Source organism: Ailuropoda melanoleuca, chromosome 1 (genome assembly GCF_002007445.2).
Source record: "Ailuropoda melanoleuca isolate Jingjing chromosome 1, ASM200744v2, whole genome shotgun sequence".
Classification (NCBI taxonomy): Eukaryota; Metazoa; Chordata; class Mammalia; order Carnivora; family Ursidae; genus Ailuropoda; species Ailuropoda melanoleuca.
Genome location: NC_048218.1, coordinates 197,105,473 through 197,131,053, shown reverse-complemented (window position 1 = coordinate 197,131,053; position 25,581 = coordinate 197,105,473). Strand labels below are relative to the sequence as shown.

The following is a 25,581-nucleotide window of genomic DNA, read 5'->3' as shown; positions in this document are numbered from 1 at the left end:
GGGCAGGGAGCCTCGCCCGTCCGGGTCCCAGCCTTCTCGTGTATTAACCAGGGCGCTGCACGCTTCCCTCTGAGTTTCCCTCCGGGGCTCTCCTCTCCCGATGTCTGGGCTCATGCCCAGAGCCCCGCGCCCGGGCGGCTCCCCGTCCCCTCCCTCTGTCCTCCTCTCCCGCAGTCCGACGCCTCAGGGCGGAGTTCAGGTTCAGTTCTGGCTCGTGCCCCCGATTTAGGAAAAGGCCAGGGGGGCCGGAGGGCGCGGGTTGGCAGAGGGGAGGCAGAGGGGGGCGGAGGGAGGTAGCCTCTGATTGGTCGGGGAGGGGGAGTGGAGGCACGGAGTTTCCCACAATGCCCCGGTGCGGTGCAGCCGCGGATGGATGCTGCGGGAAGGGGCTGCCATTTGCTGCCCCTGCCAGCGGCGCGCGGACCTGCTCGTTCTCCTGCAGTGGCGGCCGCCGCCCGCGCCGTCAGCCGGCCCGGCCTCTGCAGCGCCGCCGCCTCGGCTCCCTCCGCGGCCGCCGGAGCGGTCGCCATGAACCCCAGCTCCTCGGCGGGAGAGGAGAAGGGGGCGACGGGCGGCAGCAGCAGCGGCGGAAGCGGCGCCGGGAGCTGCTGCCTGGGCGCCGAGGGCGGCGCGGACCCGCGGGGCGCGGGGGCAGCGGCGGCGGTGGGGGCCGCTGCCCTGGAAGAGCCCGCGGCCGCCGGCCCGAAGGAGAAGGACGAGGCGCTGGAGGAGAAGCTGAGGAACTTAACTTTCCGGAAGCAGGTCTCTTACAGGTAGGCGCGCGAGCCGAGGCGGCGGGGAGACAGGTGCCGCCGCGGGGCTGAGACCGGCTCTTGTCCCTCACAGAGGCGCTTCCCCGGAGTTGGGGGCACCTGGCTCTCTGGCTCGCTGTCTCTTTTTCTCTCTCTTCCTCTCTCCCCCTTGTGGGGAGATGTAGTCTCTTCTCATCCCAGCCTTCTGGGCTGGAGGGAACCTAGGAGCTCCCGCTTTCCCTCTGGAACAGGACAGAAGACTGGGTCCCTGAGGTCAGAACAACAAGGAAGATTCGCGTGTGCGCCGGAAAGGGGGGGGGAGGGTGCAGACACAGATGGAGATGCCTCGTTTTCTTGAGAGAAGTCTTCAAAGTTGTCCCTAAGCCGGTGTCATCTATAAACCACTCCTCCTACATTCTGGATTTCCTTGGATGAACCTTTGGCACTAACTTGATAGTTGAGATCGCCGTACAGAAAGGCTAGAACGGGACTGTACTGAAGAGAAACCCTTAGGGAACTTGGCCCGGCACCGAAATCTCCCATGAAGGAAGGGTCGATGTGGATCTAAGTCTGTAGATACCCAGCTGGTTAGGGGGTTACCTGTACTTGTGCTCTCTCCCCCTCCCCTGGCTATACCCAGCAGGAGGAGGTGGGGAACCCACTGACAAGCCAGGGGTGAGTGCGAGAATGGGACCATGGATGCGTTTGTGAGACAAGGACAGTGTAGGATAAATGGCCACCAAATTATGATAAAAGATTACCCCACATTGTCTCAGGATCTAAAAATGAGAAATGAGGATTCAGTAGGTTCTCCGCTGCACCTCCCCACCCCCATCCCCAGGCAAGGATAAAGATTTGGAGAGGTTCAGAATTTCAGAGACTATCCTTACTGTTTTATTAGTTTTAAAGTCAGGAAATTTGCACTTGCTAGGGCTTTGAACATTTCTTGAAAAGGGGTCAGTAAAAACATTATTGTGACCCTACTCCCTTGAGCCAGCAGTCCTTTCCAGAAACCCATATAAAGTATTAAACCTGCCACACCATGTGCTGTTATGTAAGCAAAAGCAGATGACAGAGGTGTGTGGGTTTGGGAGGGTGTGTTTTGTATTTATGGGGGCATGTGTGTGAATCATTGGGATCCCCGCAGGCATTGCCTGGACAGGAGGCCCCAGGCGCAAGGGCGTGTGCTCTGTGTCTAAGTGTTGGTTGGCTTCCCATGACTCGGAAACGGTCTTCCCAGTGAGGGTGTAGCTCCCGCATCCCTCGCGTGCATTTTGTTCGCTGTGCATTGAGGGAGTTTCCCACTTGACTTGCTTTTTTACTCACATAGATCAGGATCAAATGAATCTTTCTCTTTATATTTTTTGGTTTCTAAAAATAGACGGGTGCTGGAGAGTGGGGTAGCTCTAGGGAGGTACGCTAGGACACAGGCAGTTCTACTGCCTAGTAATGATGGCCTGCCTGGCCCTTCGGGAACAGGGACTACATTCAGCCTAATTTAGGAACTGTGAGTTGGGGGGGGGTGATTACATTAAGTGCATTTTGGGTCTGGGCTCCTGAGCTGAGAAACTCTCCTGCGCTCCTGGTATTCATCAGACTCACTACACCAGGTAGGGCTGCAAAGCCAGAGTTTGCAAGGGAAATCATTTCAGCTTGCCTCTTGGCGGGGGTTATCCTCTGAGCCTGTCTCCTGGACCCGGGTACTGTGTGAGCGGGACAGGGCTTTCTGGATTGCACGCTCGCACATGCCTGTGTAAGTGTGTGCACACACAAACGTAGACATGGACACAGCATTTTTAAAATAAAGGAATAATAATACTGCGTTTGCCTTACGATCCAGAGAGGTGGATCCCACTTTGTGAACATTTCCTTTTAAATAAAGCTTTACAATCTCCAATTCAGGGAATCACCTGCCTCAGCCTCACCTCTGGTGGCTGGTTAAAAATGCCTGCCACCCCAGACTTACAAAATCAGTCTGTGGGTGGGAGTTTTTAACAGCCTCCTCAGGCAATGCTTAAGCACATTAATATCTGAGGATTGCTGCCCTGTTTTTTCCCAAAGCTGAACAATTGATCTTTGAGCTCATAAGCAGTGCCCAGCCAAACAAGGCCAGGTGGTCCCAAAGTCAGAGGGAAGAGAGTGAAAAGATAGGTGATTTCACCTGGCGCATGTTTACCCCGGGGAACACGCAGAGTGTCTCCATTTTGATTACTATTTTTTTAGAGGCATGGTGAATGGCCTCCCCACTCGCCATGGCCGCCATTCCAGCTGGATTCAGACGTAGCTGCGCCTTGACCATTTTGCTGGAGGGTTAGTAAGTGGTCTGTGAGGAAAGGACAGCTCTGGCTGGAGTTGGGCATTGGCTCCTCAGGGCGGACCACGCCGCCTCGCTTCTGGGGGCGCCCAAGGACAGTGCCTGGTGGGAGTTCATGGAGAGAGGTCGGGAATACCTCACAGGATGGAGTCTTTCTGAGCAAAGCGGTTCGCTTGGTGAGTGAAGTATGGGTGCTTGTGGAAGGGGGGTCGTTTGAGGTGGGGAAGAGGAGATGTGCAGGTAGGTAAAAAATATCTTTTGCAGAACATGGGTATTTGCAGAATGACACTTGACAGGAAAGAAGAAGGGGGCTTTGGGAGAGGGTGTGCGTGTGCGTGTGTGTAGGGGGGTCTCATCTGCTCCTTCTGTTGCTAAGGAACATATAAGCTAGATTTTAAAAATAAATGAGGAGTGGGTGGGCATATGCAGTGACTCCTGTCTTTTTAGGAACTGGAGCCCTTTACAAAAAGCCTTTAAATAACCATTTCTGGAGGCAGATTATTCATTTTGCTTGACTTTTACTTTGTTAAGTAAAATAAACTCCTTTATATACCCCTAGATTTCCCCTCATTATCTTTTCTTTCTTGGCTTTTTTTTTTTTGGGGGGGGGAACCATTTTTCCCATGAGGAATTTTCCTTTATGTCAGATTCTGCTCCCCTAGAGCAAATAGTCTCTGTAGACTGTAAAGCTAAAGGTTGTAGAAGGCAGTGCAAGTGAGCTGGTACTTTTCTCTTAAAATTACTCCTTCTTTTTTCTTCGCAAATTATGGTTCTGCGACATGATACATATGTGCCAAAGACTATATAATGTGTAGGAACTGGTTTTTTTTTTTTTAACTGCTGTAATTCCCATTTAAGTTAGTAAAAAAAAAAAAAAAAAGGCTTTCAGAAATACACAGGGGAGGGGAAGGAGAGGGTAGCTGGTATTTATTGTCTCCTGTGTACCAGGCACTGCAGTGAAGTATTATGGCATATGCCATCCTATTTACTTGTCATGATAGTCCCGTGGTGTGATTATGGTTCTTTCTATTTTATAGACAATGAACTTGAGGTAGAGAGCTTGGGTAGGAGGCAGAATGGAAACCCAGATCTGATTCTAAAGGGCTGTCTCTTTAGACCACGTTCTGCTTCCCTAAACATTCATTGCAGGTTCAAAGTCTCTCCACATGTGTGTAAGGGTATGCGTGTGTGCGTGCGTGCAGTGTGAGCTGTTCTTTCACCTCCTCTATAATATGCCACAGGTCATTATATATTGTCTCTTACACACATTGGATCATATCCCTTTGACTATATAATTTTAAGGAATCCCTCCACTATTTCAGAAATAAAAATGAATATAAATCCATGATCACCAAAATGTATATTGGTTTTGCTTCTTAGAAGAAGACCGCCTACATGATACCTGCCATCATTATGAAGATACCCCTGTTAGAGTTTCATATGCCTTTGAATAAAAATTACACAGATTTTGTGTAGGTGAACCTAGATCCAGTGAAGAACTGGCCTGTGTGTACCTCCTTGAGCAGCCCGAAATAAACGATGAGGTGTGATTTCACTGGTAAGAAGGCCTGGGCAAATGCCATTCCTTCTAAGATGTTGATGGTATGCCTCAGCTTCTCTACTTATACGCCAGAATGGAACTGCCAAACTCTCCTTACAGGGAGATTTTGGTATAAGATAGAAGGAGCCAGCAGGAAGGATTAAAGTCCTTGGGCTAGACAACTCCGTAAAAAACGATTTGTTCTTCTTTACAGGTTGATGATAAGAACATAGTATTTCCATTTTTGTTTTGTCCTGCAAAGCAAGATTATGTGATTATAAGAAAGACCAGTGGGATGTAGAAAGCCAAATAGGACCGCATGAACACTCCTTTTCCTTGCGCGAGAATCAGTCGTGTGTGGGGGACCTTTTCTTCTCCTGGATATCTTCTGTGCAGCATCCTCCTTTGTACATTTTATTTATTTTATGTTTTATGCATTTGTTCACTATTTAGAACCTTCAGGATCAGATGGAAACTTTGGTTCTAATTTGATGTTTCCTTCCTCAATAATTACTTAGGACTTGGCTAAATGTGGACGTCCTCAATCAGGACACTGAGTGGGCAAGATTGAGCTTGAACTATTGTCCAGAGTACTTAATCTGCTCTAGTTGATCTTTCAGAGGCTTGGTTTTTACATGGGAGAGTGACAGCATTGGATCCCGTGGTATCAGGGGGAGGAGGAGTTGAAGGGTGTTTTGCTGGTGTTCATTTCTGTTGTGGCAACAACAGCATTGCCTCACAGGGTCAAATTAAATTAGGCTAGAGCTAGCTCTTTGGAACATTTCACTGTCTAAGATGAGAAAATGAGGACTCCCAGCAAGGGCCCAGGCTAGCTGCACCTTCCCTGTCTGACTGGGCTGGGCTCTGGGATGCACATCCTTTAGGCAACCCCGAGTTGTTCTTGGAGTGAGCTCAGAGGCATTCACTGTGTGAAACTGGAAGTATCTGGAAGGACCATTGCCTAGATGTTGACATGACATTTACTTTCTTACTTGGGTTTATGTTGATAACACTGACCCTACTTACATTTTCTGAAACCCCATAATTTTAGTTTTAGGACAGTAGTTACTCCCAATTAATGGTGGATAACTGAGGGACAAAGGTAAGGAGAGAAAGTCTAAGCTGGAGGTTTCTTTTCTTCTTTGAAATTTAATTTGGGTGAAATAACTGTACAAATGGACTAATTTCAAATTGTTTGAACTGACTGGAACTATTTGAACTGTTGGAATTGTTTGGACTGGTTGGAATGTTATGCCTGTTGCAAGAGCAAACCAATGCAACGTAGAAGAAGATTGAAGAAATTAAAATGCCAAGTGATGTCTGCTTGCACGTAATGCCCCCATAATTCGTCTCTGGCTTGTTCACCAGGCAAACTCCTCTTGAGGATTAAGCTCCTAAGTGTCCACTTTTTGTGATAGGTGGTGGGTCTTCCCATGTCCTCATGTGGCACTTTCAGAAAGCTGGGTTCAGACTTCATTATAATTTTCTGCTGTGGAAATTAGACTAGGATTTGAACCCAGTGCCTTCTAGCTGGTCTCGGGCATGTTATACGACCCCTTTTAGGCTCGGCATGTTCCTCTCTAAAATGGGGTAATCCTAATACCTACCTTCGAGGTTTGTGATGAGAATTGCCGGAGTTACTTTATGCAAAGGACTCTGCACAGTACCTTGCACAGAGTTAACTTTTCCAATTGTTATTATTCCCTGCTAAGTTGTTAGCTCCTTTGAAGATGCAAATTGCACCTTACCATTTGAATCTCTGAATCCTGTTCTTATTACTCAGTAGGTGTTGGATAAATATTTATTGGATGAGGGAATTTAATTGCCTTTTTTAAATAAACCACTACTCTTACCATTCCTTGTCCATCTCAGTCGTGATTTTCCTTTCTACTAAAAGAAAGGTTTGCCTTTTTCTCATTTACACTTTGTCCAACAGCCCAGAACTGTGTTTCTGTTTACAACTTCCTGTGTGAGTACCTGCATCAGCCGTTCAGCCAGCTGTTGGAGCCTGGAGAGAGGTGGCAGAGCTCTTACTTAACCAGCTATTTGCGGCTTGTCAAAGAAAAGGCCTTAATTTGCCTTCTGAGTAGCACTAATTAGCTCCCTGGCTCTCTTTCTGTCTGTCTCATCCCTTTCCAAGGGGGCATCATTGATTTCCTCCTTGGGGAATTTTTCTGTGGACTTCTTTATCTGTGATTAGAACTTAGAACGCCAGAGAGACTGCTACCCCATGTTTCTGGAATCTGTCCTGACTGCTCTCCTGCCAGCCCCAGATTGTGACTCCAGCGGCCCCTGTGCTGTATTCCCTCACTCTGCCCTTGCAGCTCACCTGATTTTCCACCTTTGGTGGAAAAGTTATTTTAGGAAGAATTCATTTGTTGACTTAGTGACTCTTAGCTTTTGTTTTGTTTTTCACTCACTCAACAAATCCTTCAAAAAAGTGCCAGCTACTTTTTATTCACGTACATTTAGAGCACGTGAATGTCCTGACACCCTCAGTGTTCAAAGGGAGGGGACACAAGCACTGCTCTGGTCTTCTAGAGAAAACCAGATCATCAGGTGTGTGTGCACTGGCTGAGGGAGGGGGCTGTGCTTGGGTAAAGGGGGGAAGAAGGACCTTTGCAGATACATTTTCATGGTCTTTCCTTCCAGCCCTGAGGTTTTGTGAGCCTTGGAAATGGAGCAAACACTGTTTTTTGAAGGCAACAGCTTTCTGACAGGGACTTCTGTAGTCCTTAACCTCCCTGCATTTTGCTTAAGTGGAGATTTGCTGTTAGATTTTCAGATTCATAAATGATGCTCGGATAAGAACCAATGTTGATATAAGCTATAACATTAATGGTCTGACTTGCTGAATGGAATGGGGAAACAATCAAAGCTTAAAACAGTAAGAATTAAACTGCAACCAAATCTCATTGTTCTTACTCTTCGATGTCATGAGAGACAGGTGGAATAGCCCTGGTTCTAGAGCCCTACCACCAGGGTTCAGTTCTCCATCAGTCTCTGCCTGCTGTGTGACCTCAGGCAAGTTACTTAATCTCTCTGTGCCTTAATTTCCTCATCTATAAAATCGTAGTGATAGGAATACCCCAGCTGGTGGGATTGTTGGAAGGTTGAGACTCATAATGCCCCCTGTCACAAAGTAAGCTATGAGTGTGTGTTAGAGTGGTGTCTTTCATACTTAAGTCAATTAAGGAGATTTACTTATTATTCTTCAAAATGTTGAACAGTAGTCAAATTTCAGTCACTACCAATAAAATTATTCAGATAATATGAAAATAAGATAGCTTGATACTTAGGAAATTTAGTTTATAAGTTTGGGCATTTACTGAGGTATAGAATATGTATGTTTCCTTTCACAACTTATTAAACATGAGTTGACTCTTACCAGAGGGTGTGAAGGGGATCATGCTGCCTCTGAGTGCTGTGGGAATTGGAGTGGGCAGGAAGCCAGGGTCAGAGAAGATGGGCAAGGTGAGTGTGCAGAGCCACAGGGGCCCACACTCCCAAACCGGTCATTTGGGAGCAGGAAGCCGGATGTGGAGGATTGGGTAACAGGGACCTGAGAGCTTCAAGTGTCAGGAATAGATAAGTAGATAAAGACAGAGGTCCTAGAAATAGAGTTGTCACCAGGGACAGAGGTTATGTCTCTTCTAGCCTGGCTCGATGGTGTCTGCTTTGTGTGTCCAGACAATGGCCAGCTGTCCTGTCCTGGCGATCAGAGAGAAAGCTTCCCAGATGCTACCTGTCCTGGATTATTTTAGAAATGGAAGGCTTAGGTTTCTGGGATGTTCTGTCTGTTTTCCCAAGTAGGCCAAACCACAGAATTTACTTTTTAAAATTGTAGGTGATTATTAAATATTTGTTGAACAAATAAAGCTGGCTCAGAACTGTGGAGTAAGTACTGAGGAAGTTAATTTTTTTTTTTTTCTACAAAAGGCAAAGGAAAGACAGTTTGGTTGCTTTTGTGTATCATGTAGATTTTCATGAAATAGACAGAAAAGAGACTCATTGAAAAGTCCAAAGTATATTTTTAAAAATGTGTTATCCCTTTGTATATCAGAAAGATGTCAAAAATCCTATGGAAAAATACATTTTTGTTTTAAAAACACTTGAAAGCAATTTGTTTAAAGATGAAAGGGGGCTTTATATAAGCTTATGTAGAAGCAGTTGGAAAGGGTTCCACGTATCACTTTTGAGACAAACTTCTGGAGCCTTCTTCAAACTGAAAGGACTGTGCTCTCATCACTGTCCTTATGTATATAACCAGTTTTGAGGCAATCTCTCTCTCAGCATTCCCTGTAGGGGTTTTTGAGAAAAGAGCCTGATTTAAAATAGTTTTTTCCTTTTAAATTGGCCCCCACTCCATGCAAAGACTAAGCTATGGCATATTTTTGTCTCTCTCCAATTGAAGCACTGTCCTCAGCATCTAAAGTAAGACAGGAAGTGGAAAAACCTTGAACCCCAGAAGCCTTACAGCGTGATCTTCCCTGGCAGAGTGAACACCCATGGGGCCGCTGAGCCTTCCTGGTCTACCCTGCCTTTTCTCACAGTGGCTTCCAAACCAGCAGATACCACTTGTTCCTGTCCTTCCCGGTGGCCTCTGACAGACCTCCCCCGAGGCAGTGAGGACAGCGCACGGACTTGCAAATTTTTTGTGCAGCGCAGCTAAGAGAAGAAACAAGCTCTTTTTAGGGTTCAGACTTGGACTGCAAGTGTTAATTTACTTAACTACCTACTTGTGACTATTAGTCAGTATAAGGTACTGACTTTATTAAGTGTTTACTCTGTGCCAAGTGCTGCTAAACATTTTATTCATAGTATTTCATTTAAGCCTCATTGAAGTCGGGACTATTATTACTTCCATTTTACAGACAAGAGTATTGAAGCTTAGAGTTTGAGCAAGTGGCCTGAGGTCACCAAGCTAGTGAAATGGCAGAGTTAAGATCCATGCCCCTATTTGCCTATAGCTTTCCTAATGCAGCTTTTCACTCTAGTTCTTCTTTCAACCTTTCCCACACCCTGTGTGCCAATAGCCCTATTTTCACCATCTGATGGTTTATCAGACTAACATCCCCTGGGAGGAGAGACTTGTGGGCCCCTCATTTTGGTGAGTCCAGCCAGTCCTGCCACAGGACATAGAGACAGGTTGATTGGCTGACAGAGCAAGAATTCCTTCCCTGTCCAAGCATGGACTCAGCCCTGTGAAGAGCTCTGTGCTACCAGCAACTGTAGGTGGGCCGAGATTGAGCTTTCCTTGGTGGCTCTTTCTACAACTATATGAATTTTCCATTGCCTGAGATGGGGGAATAAATCCAGGTTCCTGGGGCAGGGAAATGATTTGCAGGGGTTACAGCCCAGTACGTGCCCCCTCCTTTAAATTCTATTCCAGTACAAGACCTTGTGATTTTTTGGAAGCAGAGTGGGACTTGATAGGAGTGGTTAACAGTACAATGGTTTGGGGTCCAGTGAAGAAGTCAGCACTGATTTATGTGTACTTTATGTGGTTGAAATAGCACAGTAAGCATTATTTGATTTTTTTTTTTTAATAAGTATTCTTAGGAGAGTTGAGTCTTCACCTTTGACTGGAGGGCCTCTTCAGGCAGAAAGTACTTGCAGTATAAGTTTATTCAGAACTACACCCTCCCGAATTCATAAGTATATGCATGTGTGCTGTTAGAGTCACCTAGAAAGTTCCAAAGGATGATTTTAAAAACCTGAGTCATTCTTTCCCATTTGAAGAAAACCTTCAGAATTTCTTAGCAAAATAAATCTCTAGTTCAAAAATAAACGACAAAGCTATTTAAAGATTAAAACAGAAGCTTTCTATGAGCCAGTGTGGAATTATAACAAAATCTAAGGGATTTTTTTTTTTTTAAAGACAGATTTCTGGAGATTTCTTGCACTGTTAATACTGACTAAATATAAGTACTTGTAATAAAAATGTGTGTGGCGCTTTGCGGGCTTTACCATTTATAAACTGCTTTCATGTACTTGATCTAATTTTACCGTCAGAACGATCTTAAGCAACAGGTGGAGTTGGTTCTGTAGCCGTTGTACATTTCAGGAAACTGGCATGACCACTAAGTGAGTACCCCGAAGCCACGAGCCAGTAAGGGGCCCTGCCAGGCTTAGGCTAGCGTTTGGATGTGAACTCCCATGTTCTTTTCACCTTGGGGCGCTGCTGACCGTGCTTCGCTCTCTGGGAGGGTCGATAGCAACATCTCCCTTTTGTTAATTTTATTTACTTGAATTTATCTCCGTTGTCAATCACGACGGACAAAGTTGGAATCAGTCACTGGCTGGCATATCAAATCCATATCGCATTGACAAGGAGGATGACCTCATTGTCAACCTCATCTACTCTTTCTGTAGATTCAAAACGTGAAACCACCAGCGGGATGGTTTATGTTTAACCCTCCTTCTACTGGGTGGGGGGGAAAAAAAGAGAGAGAGAAATATGCAGGCTCTTCCTTTGCATTTAGTTGCTAAGCGGCAGCCATTTCATTGTAAAGGAGATTCAGTTGGAGTCATGACATAGGTATTCCAAGAATAGCATTTCATTTTTACAGCAACCGCGTCTCACGTCTCCATACAACATGTGCTCCTGTGGCTCAGGGATTTTAGGGGAAGAAGTGGGCACCTTGACACATTTGCTGAATATGTGGAGAAAATGCCATGTAGCTAATTACCTAAGCACCAAACTCCCGTGGTTTGTGGCTAAGATTGCGCAGCAGGCACAAGCTTCTTGCACTTTTAAGGATTTGGAAGTGTCTCCAGAAAACACGACTGCCAAACAGGTATGCTTTTGAGGTCGTATTTGACATTCACTGAGAACGTCTCCATGGAATGTTCTGGATAATTTAGAATTCTAAAGTTTTTGAAGTAACATGACATATAGAATATAATTTGGTTGCAGCAAGGAGTTGGATCATGGACAAGATTTCATTGTATTGAGATTTTGCTGGCAACTGAAGACGCTTAAAAATGAAGATAAAAGATGGTACACGCTAACATAAGTCTTGGAGTTTAGTTTTATCAGCAAAAAGCATGTGAGTATAGAGGAAGGCATGTTTCTAAGACATGGCTGTGTGTGACTCTCCTGTAGTTATGTGTAGAAGAGGAGACGGTCCAATTACAGAGCTCTCAGGTGGTATTTTTTTTCTGCTTGCACTCTCATTAATTTTGAAAGCTGCATGATCGCGTGCGTGGAAGCCCATGGCCCTGCTTTTCCAGGCATTGCTGCCATCTCTGCTCTAGCTTATATAGACTGTTGTGAAATGTATGTGTATCAAGACAAATATACTTTCTTTAGTGAACTGCTTCATGAGAGTTGTTAAGGGAGCAAACTTTGCTGTTTTCTAAGAGGGCGCTGCACACCACCATCCCTCAGTCCCCTCCCCAGGCCATTTGAGAGAAAATACCTCTTTCCGGGAGCAGATGGGATGCTTGGAAGCTAGTCTTTAACTTCCAGTAAATTGCCCTCCCATTTATGGCAAAGTACCTCTTCCAGGAACTAGAAGTAATGTTCAGAAGAAATAATACATGGATGAATCCACAAATGGCGAACAGTTACTCCCACTGTGGTGTGGGTTCATTAGTATAGTTGTTTTTAGCATCTCTCCAGCAATTAGTGCTTCTCATATATTTCATGGTGCACTTTTTACAGTTACTTAAAACGGCTTTAGTGAAACAGTTCTGGTGTTATAGGAAACCTGCATGGAGAAATCAAGTCAAGAGGTGTGGAAAGGAGAGGACTGGAATCATTGACTTCTTTCCTGGCATGAAGCCACAGAGGAGTAAGAGCCTCCATGTCTTTCAAAAAAAGCACTTCCGTGGTGCTCAGTGGTGTATCCTCAGCATTATTAATAGTAATGTTACCAATAACAACAACAACAACAACATTTATTGAAGTCTTATTATATGTGCCGGAACCTGTGCTAAGTGATTTGCATACTTTATTCCAGTTAATTCTCACAATGACTTTATGAGGGAGGTGCTAGTACTATTTAGCGTTTTACAGAAGAGGAAACTGAGGCACAGGGTAATGAAGTACCATCTCAGGACCTCACAGCTATCAAGCAATGGAGCCAGGATTTGAATGTCAGGAGAACTCCTTGGGCAGTGCACTTAAACATTGCCATGTGCTATATCCCAGTATAAATGTATAGATATACCCTGTTTTCCTCTTGGGAACCACCTCTCTCCTGTTGTGTACAGTCTTGTGGGACTGTACATCAAGCTGCCTGGCTCTGCACCATGGAGGTCAATGAGGTCTTTGGAAGATGTTATGGCTGGCTTCCTCTTACTGCGCTGATACTTAGGGCATATGACCTGAGTCTGGACATTCAGACTCTTTTGGATTTGACCTCTTAAAAGCTGTCAAAGGGAGTGCCAGTTTGTTCATATCCATTAGCAGTACCCTGGTAGGACAATTCCTGCTGCCTTTGCTGCTGTCTATTCCAAGCATGGATCCCCCAGTCTTTCGATTAATTATGAACTATCCAACATCTTCCCAATGAACTTCCTCTTTGTTTAAGTTAAAAAAAAAAAACCTAATTGATAAAGTGTCATTGGCAAATGGTCCACCAGCAGAGGCTGGTGAATGTATTCCACAGCAGGAGTTCCTGGCTACATTAGGGAGAGCGATATACTGTAGTTACGTCTAATTGTTGGAAAGTTTTTATTATAGGGAAAAAGAAGGTATTACCATTTAATGAATATTTAACATGACTTAGGTACTTTGTGCCTCCTGTTTTGTTGCTCTCTTATTTAATTATCACAACAACTGCCTGAATTAGTTATTTCTACTTTACAAATGAGGACACTGAATCTCACAGAGGGTAGTAATTTGCTTCAAGTCAAAGAGGTATTAGTTGATGGGATCAGGATTCAGACTTAGTTCTAAGTCATTCAAGGCTTACATTTTCCCCCATGACACCATGCTGCCTCCACGTTGAGGCTAAACCCAACTCCCTTATTTTTTGCCTATTGGCATTACATTTGCATTTCTGGGGCTATTCAGATTAACTTTTTTCTATATGATAGGTCTTCAAGTATGTGAAGTCAGGTATCACATTTCTGTTTCTTTAGACTAAACCATCTCCACCTTTATTCTTCAGTTAATCCCTTATCTAAAGGTGATTGCAAAGCCACTGCTCTGTCTGTCCCTAATTGGACAGCACCCTGGTTTATCCATGGCTTTCTTCATAAGAATTGAGCAGTAAACTAAAAGTGTGGTCTAACCAGGATCACACTATCACATGTGGTGTCTTTGTTCAAATTAGAAACAGGTTCCAAGTCTAAGTGACAAGTTAATAAAAATCCTCCTTTACTCCTGAGCTGGGTCAGCCCCAGAGCCAGGATCTAGCCTGTGGTGGCTGGCACTTAGTGTGAGTTTCAGTCTCCACCTGCCCCCCTCCTCTGGGTGTCCTACTGCAGGGCACAACCTGTGTGTATACAGGTACGGCTCTAGGGACTTAGTTCCCTTGCTGTGGCCATTGGCTGCCATGAGTGTATGAATTAGCATGGGTTCAGGCCAATTGCTGTTAAACTTGTTCCAAAAGCCAAATATCTAGGTTGCCAATTCGACAAATTACTGATGAAATTTCCAATGCCTTGCTTAGTTTGCAGCCATTTCACTTAAGGTTTGTCATTTCAGTTTGGCTAAATGTTTATTTGGCATGTTTTATATTTATTTCAGACACCAAGCGCTTGTAGAATATTCAAGATTCCTTTTCCTTCCTTCCCTCCCTCCCTCCCTCCCTCCCTGCCTCCCTCCCCCCGCCCCAGTCCCTTTCTCTCTTCTTTCCTAAATAAGAAATGTCAAGCTCTCTCTAAAGAACTATTTACTGTGATCTCTATTTTTCAGACTTATGCCCACATCGCCCTCCCCTTGACCCTGCTGCTGATGGAGAAATGCCTGTGGTCAATCCTTCTAAAACTGGCTTAAGCTAATTGTCTGTGAGGTTTTGGTGAACTTTTTTTTTTTTTTTTTGAGATTTTATTTGTTTATTTGACAGAGAGAGAGAGAAAGCACAAGCAGGGGGAGAGGCAGAGGGAGAGGGAGAAGCAGGCTTCCTGCTGAGCAGAGAGCCTGACATGGGGCTTGATCCAAGGACTCTGGAATCATGACCTGAGCCCAAGGCAGAGGCTTAACTGACTGAGCCACCCAGGTGCCCCTGGTGAACTTTCTTTTAGTGCTTTGACACAGAGCTTATAAAGAAATCCATCTGTGCTTTGACGAAACCTATATTGGGTGGCCAAAAAGATTACTTATTTGTCCAGGAGGATAGCATGTTACTGTTTTAGATGTGAGGGCTGCCCAATATAGTAGACACTAGCCACATGTGCCTATCAGAAGAAATTGCATACATTAAATTTGAAATCCAATTCCTCAGTCACACTAGCCACACATTAAGTGCTTAATAGCCAGGGTGACTAGTAGGCACCATATTGAACAGCACAGATACAAACCATTTTCATCACCGAAGACAGGTCTATTGAACAGTGCTCCTTTGAGAGATTAGCGTCAAGACACTAATTTATCAAACCCCTAGAAACCTCTAGCCAGTCATCCTTAAATGACAACATTGAATGATACAGTTCTTGAATTAAGAAGTCTAGTTCTCTAATTATGAAGTTATACCTCAGAGGTATAAGTAGGAAGAGGAGAGCATTGAAGACAGGGAAAAGAGGAAAGTCATTCTTGGTGTTCTCCATCATTTTGCTTGTCATGTGTTCCTCCCCTCCTCACTAGTGGTGACTGATTTCCATAAAGGTAAGGACAGGAAACTTGTCCTCTCTTTTCTTTGGAAACTTCCTCTTCCTGTGAATTGCCAGATATAGAGAGCTCTGTGCAGGAGGGAACAAGTTCTGTGGCTTTTGGGTAGACCAGCTGTCTTGCCATGAAGAATACTTAGCTCAGCTTGTAGTTGTTGTATTTGGAGTTAGAGTAAAGGTTGGGGGAAGATCTCCATCAGGAGATTCCTGAAATTTGGCAAGGGCATGGTCCAAGATGCAGGGTATGAACTTGGAATACAGAATGTGTAACTTCAGGTTCCGTGTCACAGAAATTGCTTATTATGCTCTGTTTTATTCTTAACATTAGTTCTCATCACATTCAATAAATATTTATTGTAATTCACCGGGGAGGCATGGAAGTGAATGCATGGACTTGAACCTTTAATGTGGCTCACCTGGTTCTTACAGGAAAGACCTTAGGAGACTATGAAAAGAACTTCAAGGACAAAGCAAAAACCCCAGGAGAATCCTTGTGGGTTTGTGTGGATTCTCTCTGGTGCTTTGAACTGCCAATATTGCACACAAGGGTATTCTAAAAATAACCTGAGTAATGTGCATCCTCAGCTGAAGGGAGTGAGATAATTTGTGAGGATGATGAGAAATGGAAAAGAAGAGAAGCTTTAGAACATGAGAAATGAAATACATGAATCTCCCTGGTCTCTGAGGCTCTCCCACGCATCAAGTGCTTTCTTTGAAGTCTTGATATTGAAAATCAGGAAAAAGTATTACAAAAAAGGAATCAAGGGGAGAATCATTGGGTTTTCTCACCTACGTTTTATAACATGAGCAGTTCCCTGGATGAAAACTTACCCATTTCATAGGAATAGTTATAGAATACTCACATGTTGTATGCATAGAGCGCTTGTTCAAGCCCTTGCTGAGGAATCCAGAGTTGAATAACATATGATCTCTACCTCAAAGTTGATTCAAACTGACTATAACTTATTGGGGAAACAAATAAAAAGTGTGTTGGGTGCCTACTGTGTGCCAAATACTATGCTAAGTGCTAGAAATAAAAGAGATGTAAGAAATTCTGTTATCAAGAATTTATGGTCTAGTGAGGGAGAGGCAGGGAATTGACCTGTAACAATATAGAGTGATAAGTACAAAGATTCAGGGATGGTCAGGGGACCCCAGAGGAGGGGCACCTACATCACATAGAAGAATGGAAAAAGATCTTCTAGAGCAGATATTGGTTAAGCATGCCTTCAAGATGGAAGAGAGGATAGCTAAGTGAATTTGTTCATAAACAAATTTCCTCCGATTCAATGGAGGAAACGTACCCTTAGGTTCCAAATGGCAAACTAGAAGCAGAATTTTGGAACACATTCCATTTACTTTTGCTCTCTTTTCAACAGCCCCTGAAATCAGCCATTTGAATTTTTTGGCATGGAAGCTTTCCGCAGTCTCCACTACCTAGAAATCCACACATGAAGGATCTTTACTAGGAGTTATACCTACTCTGTACCTCTTAGACATCAGCAGCTTGAAAAAATGTAAACAGTAGGCATAAAGTGATGCACATGATCATTTCTGGGTTGTAGAAACACCAAAGAGGGGGAGAGAAGTTAGTTCTGTTTGGGAGTTTTCTTGAAATGTTGGCTTTGAAGGATTGGTAGGATTCTAACAAGAGGAGAGAGGGCACAAGGAGGGCGGGTACGGAAAACAAGCCAGGCAGAGGGACAGTATAAGAAAGGACTTGGGGGGTGGAAACTAATAGTGTACTGGGGCAGCCATGTGAATTGTGGGATAATTTTGCTTTGAGCATGGAGGTACGTAGTGAAGGGTGAGGCAAAAAAACCAACTTAAATGCTCATTACAGAAAGCCTGAATGCCATCAGAAGGATTTGAATTTTGTGGTTAACAGAGAGCCATTGGAGGTTTGGTGGCAGAGAGCTGAGGCTCTGGACCCAAATGTGGGAAAGTCCTTGTTCTTCCTAGATCCATTGCTAATTCCTCTTTCTGGAGACACTGTTATTACTGCAGAAGCATTGCTGCAAAAGTGGCACGTGTTCCTTACCCTGCCATGAAACCTTCCAGAGTGGACAAGAGCTTCCCTCCCTCTCTCCCTCCCTCAGGGCATGAAGAGGGAAGGGAGATCCCTGTTCTCTCAGCAGTGGCCACGGTAACCGAGAGCCATCCTCCTCTTAGGCCTCTGGGACAATAGGAAGGAGGAAGGAGAACAAGAAGAAGGAGAATGAATCTCAAATCCATGAAAATCTGGGAAAGATCGAGTAAGGAGAATGTGAGATGTATTCAGAGCCTGAACCTGAAATTCATTTTTACATAAAGTCATGTAAATAAGTAGTTAGATTTGATGTCATTAGTTAATACTGTAGCTAGACAACATTGTCCTAAGTTCTAACCAGGTAAACCATAGAGAAAATTTGGGAGTTTAGGGTGTCTTAGAGCTGGGAACTTTCTTTTTTTTTCTTTCAAGATTTTATTTAAATTCTAGTTAGTTAACATACAGTGTAATATATATATATATAATATATATATATTATATATATATATTAGTTTCAGGGGTAGAATTTAGTGATTCATCACTTGCATATAATACCCAGCGCTCATCACAGTGAGTGCCCTCCTTAAACCCCATCCCCCTACCCACCTTCCTTGGGAAGTTTCTTTCTAATCTGTTTGGAGAAACTTCCCAAATCACATCATTGAAATTTTGTTAATGAAGTGGAAAGTTTTTTTTTCCCCCCTAGATTCCAATACCTAGAAAGCATTGAACAAATTAATAGAGAAATATGTGTTCTGAATTTATTAGAAAATAGTAGCTGAGCAGCTTAAACATTGTTCACTGTCAGAGGACTGTGTTACTGTCTAACACTATTACATGAATAGGGATTGGCTGGACCAGTTAATAGAAATAGAGATAATTTTGCAGCCAGGAAAAATTTGCTTTCAGCTGCAAACTGCATACTCTTTTCAGACCTAATCTTCAGTAAATGGAGTGCAGCATTGTAGTGGAAAGTCAGTGTGACCAATTCTGTATCCTGGCTTTCATGCCTGCTCCTGAAGGATTAGGACGATGACCAGCTCATTCTCTGCATTATGTACACTGCATTGCAAAAGGCTTGAGAGCTGGGCCACACCCTGCGTTCTGGAAAATCATCACTTTTCTCATATAAATGGAAAATAGAGCAAAATTGGGTAGAAGAGAGAGCAACTTGGGGATCAAACATGCGGGAAGGAGTAGGAGCTTGGTACAAGGCCACCCAGAGTGATGAATAGCGTTAGTCTTGGGCCCACAGGCCCACACGACCTGTCTGTTGTGGGGACACAGCCTGCAAACTAATTTAAGGATTAAGATTAGAAAACTCTCTTTGTTTACCTTTCAACAAACCTACTTGTTAATAATATAGAGACTACCAAACAATGCCATAATTGGATTTGATAATAGTAAACTGTAAGAAGCAGAATTTTTCCTTTCCATGTTACTCAGGGAAACCGCTTTTGTTTTAAATGAAAAAAAAAAAGGGGGGCCCTCAAATATTTTTCCCTGATAGCTTTCTTTCAAATATATTTATTCTTCACTGTCCTAGGTTGACAAAGGCATGAATAAAATTAGAAAATAAGTCTGTTAATGTCTTTGTCTATCCCCGTTGGAAAATACTGCTACCGTGTGTGTGTGTGTGTGTGTGTGTGTGTGTGTTCAGAAATGGAGTTACCTTGTTTGTGTGTCACTAGCTAACCCTAGGATAGGTCTCACTCTCTCTGAAGTCCAGTGTCCTCACCTGAAAAATTAAGCTGGTGATACCCACTACACAGCATGATGGTTGAGGTTGCACGGAATGACGTATGCACTTTGTAGATTATAAACCCTATCTAAATGCAAGGTACTGCCGTACTCCAGCCACGCAAAATCACGTGTGTGCCATCTGCCATGGAATGATGTGAAGACCTCGTGAACGTCTCAGGTAATTACATTTCTTCATGACAGTCTGGAGCATAGGCTGGCCAATGGTACACATCATTTTGGAGATGTGCTAATGCAGGTATGTGAGGGTTAGCCAACTTTTTGTTATAGTTTATATCGTATTTACTTAAATAAAAGCAGTACGCAAGTGTGACTTGATGCCTAGCTCATAGTTAACTAGAACCAACTTTTGTTTTCATTTGTAAATATAACATTTATTTAAATTAAGGTAAATATGTACGTAGAGCTTAATGCATAGTTTGTAGTTAACTGGCACAGGCTTGCAACAAATCTGTGATTCTTTTCTCTGTGTTTCTCCCATACTCCCATTTCACCAGAGCTGCTGTGATGTGTTAGCTGTTTCTTCTGGATTCTACGCTGCTATTTATAAATGATGTGTTTTTGTAATCTCTCTCAACTGTTTCCTGTGAGAAGGTGAGGGTTTTGTTCTCTTTTGTCCCTCTGCATGCATTCCTTCTTTCATCTTTCCAGTATGCTTAGATCACAATTTTATTTAAGTTGTCCATAAATGCTTCTATTATTGACTTTGTAAATCTTATGTATGTCTGAGCCACTCAGTGTGCTACTGAAGACATTTCCTTCTTTGTATTATTGGACTCATTTAAAAATATATATTTTTACTTGGACTAGTTTTGAATTCTTCCACAAACTTCTTAAAAGAACCATACATCTTTTATGGCATTTATGCATAGCAAGTAATGTATCAGTTTCCTTGTTTCTGAATAGATGGCTATCCTGGTTCCCTCCCATCTCCCCCTTTCTGGGCTGGTGGATACCACAGCGAACCTTCTTCCCCATTTTCTAAATTTCCTAGATTCCTTCTTTGGTTTATGCCTCATTTGATGGAGCATACAATTTCAAGAGCACCAGGACCCACCACATTCTTGGATAGGCTTTTTTCCCATCATATTTTTATTTATTTCTTTATTATTTCTTTATTTTTTTTTCCCATCATATTTTTAGATGACCAACTGGAGAGAGTTTCCCAGAAGATGGCTTCCTCAGACAGGGTGCATAGGACGTAGATATTTTGAGTCCTTTCATGTCTGAGAATATCTTTTTTCCCCCCTCACTCTTGATCGAGAGTTTTTCAGGGTATGGAGTTCTAGATCAGAAATAATTTTACCTCAGAGTGGGGAGGGCGTTTCTGGGTTGCTGCTCTGCTTCTAAGAGTTGCAGTTGAGAAGTTCAATTCCACTTGGTTCTCAGTAACTTTGGTGTTGTTGGTTTTTTTTTCCCATGCTCTATGGGTTTAATTTTTTTTTTCTCTTTATAGTTAAAGAGAATATGTGCCTTAGCATAGGTGCATATATTCTTGGTGTGGGAACTATTTAGATCTCTTCAATCTGAAAACTTCTAGTTTTAAGCAATTTTCTGGTGTTATTTTCCACCTTATCTACTGGTTTTCTCTGGAATTTATATTCTATAGCTACTTGTATCTACTGGAATATTCCTCTAATTTTCTTTTCTATTAAAAGTTCTCCTTTCCTTTTATCTGCCCTCTGGGGTATTTCCTCATGTATTTTCCATCCTTTTATTGGATTTTTAATTTTTTGTGATCCTACTTGTAATTTCTAAGAGTTCTTTCTTATTTTCCAGAGTTCCTTTTTTTTTTTTTTTTAGTAGTGCTCCGTTCTTGTTTCATGGCTTTAATATCTTCTTTTATTTCTCTAAGGATATTAATGATAATTTTTGGACATTTTGTTTGGCCTATATTAACTGTTTTCTTTTTCAAAAAAATTATTTTTCTTTTCATATTAGTACCTTCTTTTTCATGTTGGGGTTTCTATTCCAATGTCTCATGACCCATTCATATTTAAGAGAACCCCCAAAAGGCTGCATGCAAGCTCAGTGTGCACACACGTGACTTGTGAGACCACTAAGCTTAACTATGGCGTGATTGGTTGGGGACGTAGTTTGTTTTATTGGGAAAATCCTGAACATTAATGTCCTGTTCAGTTCTCTGAGGAGAATGCTCTACTTTCCTTTTAAGAGGTTTATGCCTGTTACTTCTCGGGGGCTGGAATTTTTACTCTTCAGTGTATAGATTTTTGGTTGATCTCTCTGCCCTCAGTGGAGGCACTCAGACTCAAACCCAGGGGTGTCTGGTGTTTCTGAGTCTCTCTGGTTGGCTCTCTTTAGGGACTAAATCTCTAGCCTGCTGGCTGTGTGCAGCAGGAGTAGCTACCAGACTGCTCAGGGTGGGGCTCTGAGGAGTCTCTGTAAAGCCTTTGACCCTCTTTCAGGCCCCTCCCCAGCCTCACCTTCAGCTGTACCTGGACCCTCTCATCCAGAGCCCCTCATTTGCTTCTCCCTCCTTGATATTCTTAATTTCCAGCATCTTCTGTCCTGCCTGCACTCAGTCACCTCTACTCAGTTCACTCTTCAGGTTCCAAAAATCTTGTTGTCATCCCTTCTGCTGGCATCCTGACTGTTTTCTTTGTTCATGTGAAATTAGGTCTTTTATTTCCTTTACTTTCATTTTAGTGGGAGTTTCCAGAGGGAGCTGGGATAGAGGTATGTGAACTCACTGAATGAGAAGTTACTTACTGTTCTTCCTCAGTAAGAACAATAGGAAATTTGACAAATCAGTGTATTTCTCAGAATTTTTGAATAGACAATACTGTTGTTAGTTCATCTAAAGGAGTTTCCTTGGGGCGTTTTGTCTGTCCCAACTCTGTGATGTGGGAAGGAGTGGTAATTTTGCATCATTTTTCAAGCAATCACGTACAGGAGATCCCTCCTGTCATTTTCTTCAGGCATTTTGCCACGATCCACTTGCATTCATTCAGTTCACCGTCGGCGTCGTAGCCATTAGCTAAAGCTTCAAAATACCCGTCTGATTTCTAGTACCGCCTAAACTCGAGCCACTGGTCTCTGCCAGACACAACGTTCTCGGTCTCCTGTCTGTAGCCTGTGCTCTCCTGGTTTGCTGAGAAGCCCTGAGGCTTGTCATTGTAGCAGCTCAGATGCCATCCTCCCCAAACACCCAGAGTTCATTTAGCACCAAGGAGGTGCTCGGTCTGGGATTTCTGAGGGACTGTCAGTGGGGAGAGGCTGTTGTTAATGAGGTGTAAATTGGCAGTAACTGGGGAGGGACAGCTCTCTCTGGGCTAGGCCCCATGGGAGGGGTAGATCGCTATTATGCTTGCAGAGAAGGCTGGCTGTGGGCTGGCTGTGGGCTGGAAAGACTGATTCCTGGCAACGGGAGGCCTTTGCACAGTGCTGGGAGATTGGTCTAGGCTCACAGAGCCACACCCCTGGAGCTGGTGCCAGCTGGCGCATCTCTTGGCTAGTTTTCTTGGCTGGCTTTTCTTGCAAGTAGGAGAGGCCATGCTCAGTCATGGGGTTTTCCCAGACAATGGAGAGACAGCCAGGAAGACCCACAATCCCCAGACACTGCCCTTGGGGCTGGTATGCTAGAAGGTCATGAGGTTGGGGTGGTTGGTGGAATAGCAGGTCCAACTGATGGGAGAAGGGAAGGTGTCTATTCCTCTTGAGCATTTGTCCACCAGTCTTGCATGGAAGACTCTTAGCCACTAAACTGTTTGCCTGAGTGCCCTCATCAGCTGCTCTTCTAGGGCCTGGAAGGTTCACCCTTCTCACAGCCCTTTTCACATTTGAGTATTGCCACCAGAGCTGTGGCAGAGCCATGGGTAGAAACTATGCTCAGAACCAGAAACTCTGCTCTGGGACAGAGAAAAAAGAGGAAACGGGTGAAGGGGGGATGTTGTATAGATGGTGAAGTGACTTTGTGCCTCCAGGGCTGTGACTGATTGGAGCCCCTGGATGTGGAATCTGTGTATCTCTTTGGGTGATCTTGGCAAATCTCTTAAATTCCCTGACTTTTGTACCCTCTGTCTTTTCTTCTATTTCTCTTTATCTCATTTCCTCTGACTTTATAAAGAACTCACTGGGTGCCAGTCCAGATGCAAAGATGACTGAAATGAATGAAATATAGTCCCCATCTTCAACAAACCCACTTTCCAGTGGAAGAAGACAGATATACAAACAACATAGATTTATACATGATGAGAAATGCACTATATCAGAGGCATGTAAAAAGTGTCACAGATGATGGAGGAAGGGGGCAGTAATGCTCTCTAAAAGGGTCAGAGAATGCTTTGTAGCAGTGGTGATGTTCAAACAGATTGTCGAAGCTTGATTCTGTACCCAGACAAGGAATGAAAGTGTGCTCTAGAGAGGTCAGAGCATAGTCACGGCGGCTTGAAAAAGCATGGTGTCTTCTAGAAAAGGGAAGTTGTTTGTTGATCCTGGGGTGCAGCTGCCAAGTGCCTGGTCTGGAAATAGATGGGCTCAGATGATGGAGGGTGCTGCTCGCTGAAAGAGTTTGGACCTCACCTTACTGGTGGTGGGTTGTGGAGAACTGAGATAACTTACTAAATGAGGAGGCTGGGCTCGATTAAGATCCCTTGTAGTCTGAAATTCTTGGATTCTCTGTGTGGGTACAAAGATGTGGGTCTGGGAACACAGCTTCGTTGAGGAGTGTTATCTGGTGTAACGTCTGTGAGTAGGTGTTTAAGTGTGGGTTGGACTCAATAGCTATATTAAAAGGTAACATCAAGTGGGGTGTGGAGCTCCAGGTTTTGAGTTAAGCTGGCGTTTAAATATCCAAGTCTTGGGGCGCCTGGGTGGCGCAGTCGTTAAGCATCTGCCTTTGGCTCAGGGCATGATCCCAGTGTTCTAGGATCGAGCCTCACATCAGGCTTCTCTGCTAGGAGCCTGCTTCTTCCTCTCCTACTCCCCCTGCTTGTGTTCCCTCTCTTGCTGGCTGTCTCTCTATGTCAAATAAATAAATAAAATCTTTAAAATATATATATATATATCTCCAAGTCTTGGAGCGCCTGGGTGTCTCAGTCACTTGAGCTTCTGTCTCTTGGTTTTGGCTCAGGTCCTGATCTCAGGGTCATGAGATCGAGCCCTGCGTTGGGCTCTGCACTCAGTGTGAAGTCTGCTTGAGATTCTCTCTCCCTCTGCACCCCCGAAATAAATAAATAAATCTTTTAAAATAAATAAATAAATAAATAAATAAATAAATAAGTAAGTAAGTAAGTAAGTAAGTATTCAAGTCTTGCTTTAGCCTTTGATCGTGATTTTGACCCTAGCTAAAGCACTTGCTGTCTGTGCCTCAGGATTGCCACATGTGAAATGGCCCTTGTGTGTTTAGAAGGGTTTTTTGTTTGTTGGTTTGTTTGTTTTCTGTTTTGGAATAGTTGTATTTGATAATGACTTTGCTGTGGTTTAGGGCATTTGAGGGGGAAAAAAGTTATTTAAAACTTTAGCATTATTTCTAATTCTATTGCTGGTTATCAGCATAGAAATAAAAGTTATCTGTGCATGAATTTTGTGTAATACACTTGTGAGGAGTTTCTCTTGAGTTTTGGTTCATATTTAGAGTAGGAATCTGGTGGGAGTTAGGGTAGAAAGTTGGGAATATGCGCAAAACACAGTAATGCAGGAACTAACTTAGTGAACCATACAGACACACAAAGCTTTAGCCAAGCATTCCAGCTGGGCCATTTTAGGAATGCACTTGTGTGGCTGATGACACATTCCTGGACTCCTAAGTGTTAGTTTATGCTTGTTGAACTTTAAACCCCAGGGGATTATTATTTTCTGAAACCACATGATGAACACTTTGGCCTAACTCCAGAGCAGTTCCCAATCACCGAGTTGCCTGTTTGCTTTTGAGTTGGGTGTATTTTCTTCAATTTTGCCGTAAGATTTTTTTGGTCACTATCCTGCCCATTTTCTCAAATTACTCTCCAGTTAGCTCATCTTTGTAACTAAAGGGATAAACGATTTCTCCGTGGTTCAGTTCTCATGCTCTGAGATGGTGTCACTGATGATCTGACAGCCAAATATGGGTGTCGGCAAGAAGGATGTCCGAAATATGGAACAAGCAGTGAAGTGTGGGCACATGTTTGGGGACAACTAATACTTTCATTCCAATGTACGCTGTCTGACGTTTGTCCCAGCTGTGGCTTGAGTGGTGCGGGACACATACATACAGGAATATAACTTAGTATTTTTGCTATATTAAAGAGACCGAGCATCAGAGGATATCTTTTAGCAGTGGCCTCATTCGGGCACACAGCTTGGGTCCCCTCCATTCTTAGGGCTCTTAGCATTGAAATAATTCGTTGATATCTACAGGTTGCCTTTCCAGTGGGAGTGATAGTACAAACCACAAACATCCTCA

At 43.6% G+C, this 25,581-nt stretch overlaps 1 protein-coding gene across 1 annotated transcript in view; it reads left to right on the top strand.

Annotated features, from left to right (window-relative positions):
• Positions 1 to 369: 369 nt before the first annotated feature.
• Positions 370 to 25,581, top strand: part of DGKI (diacylglycerol kinase iota) — a 402,958-nt gene continuing 377,746 nt past the window's right edge. The window contains exon 1 of the mRNA XM_034647002.1: positions 370 to 773. Coding sequence (XP_034502893.1) covers positions 370 to 773 — 404 coding nt within the window. The remainder of the gene's footprint in view (positions 774 to 25,581) is intronic.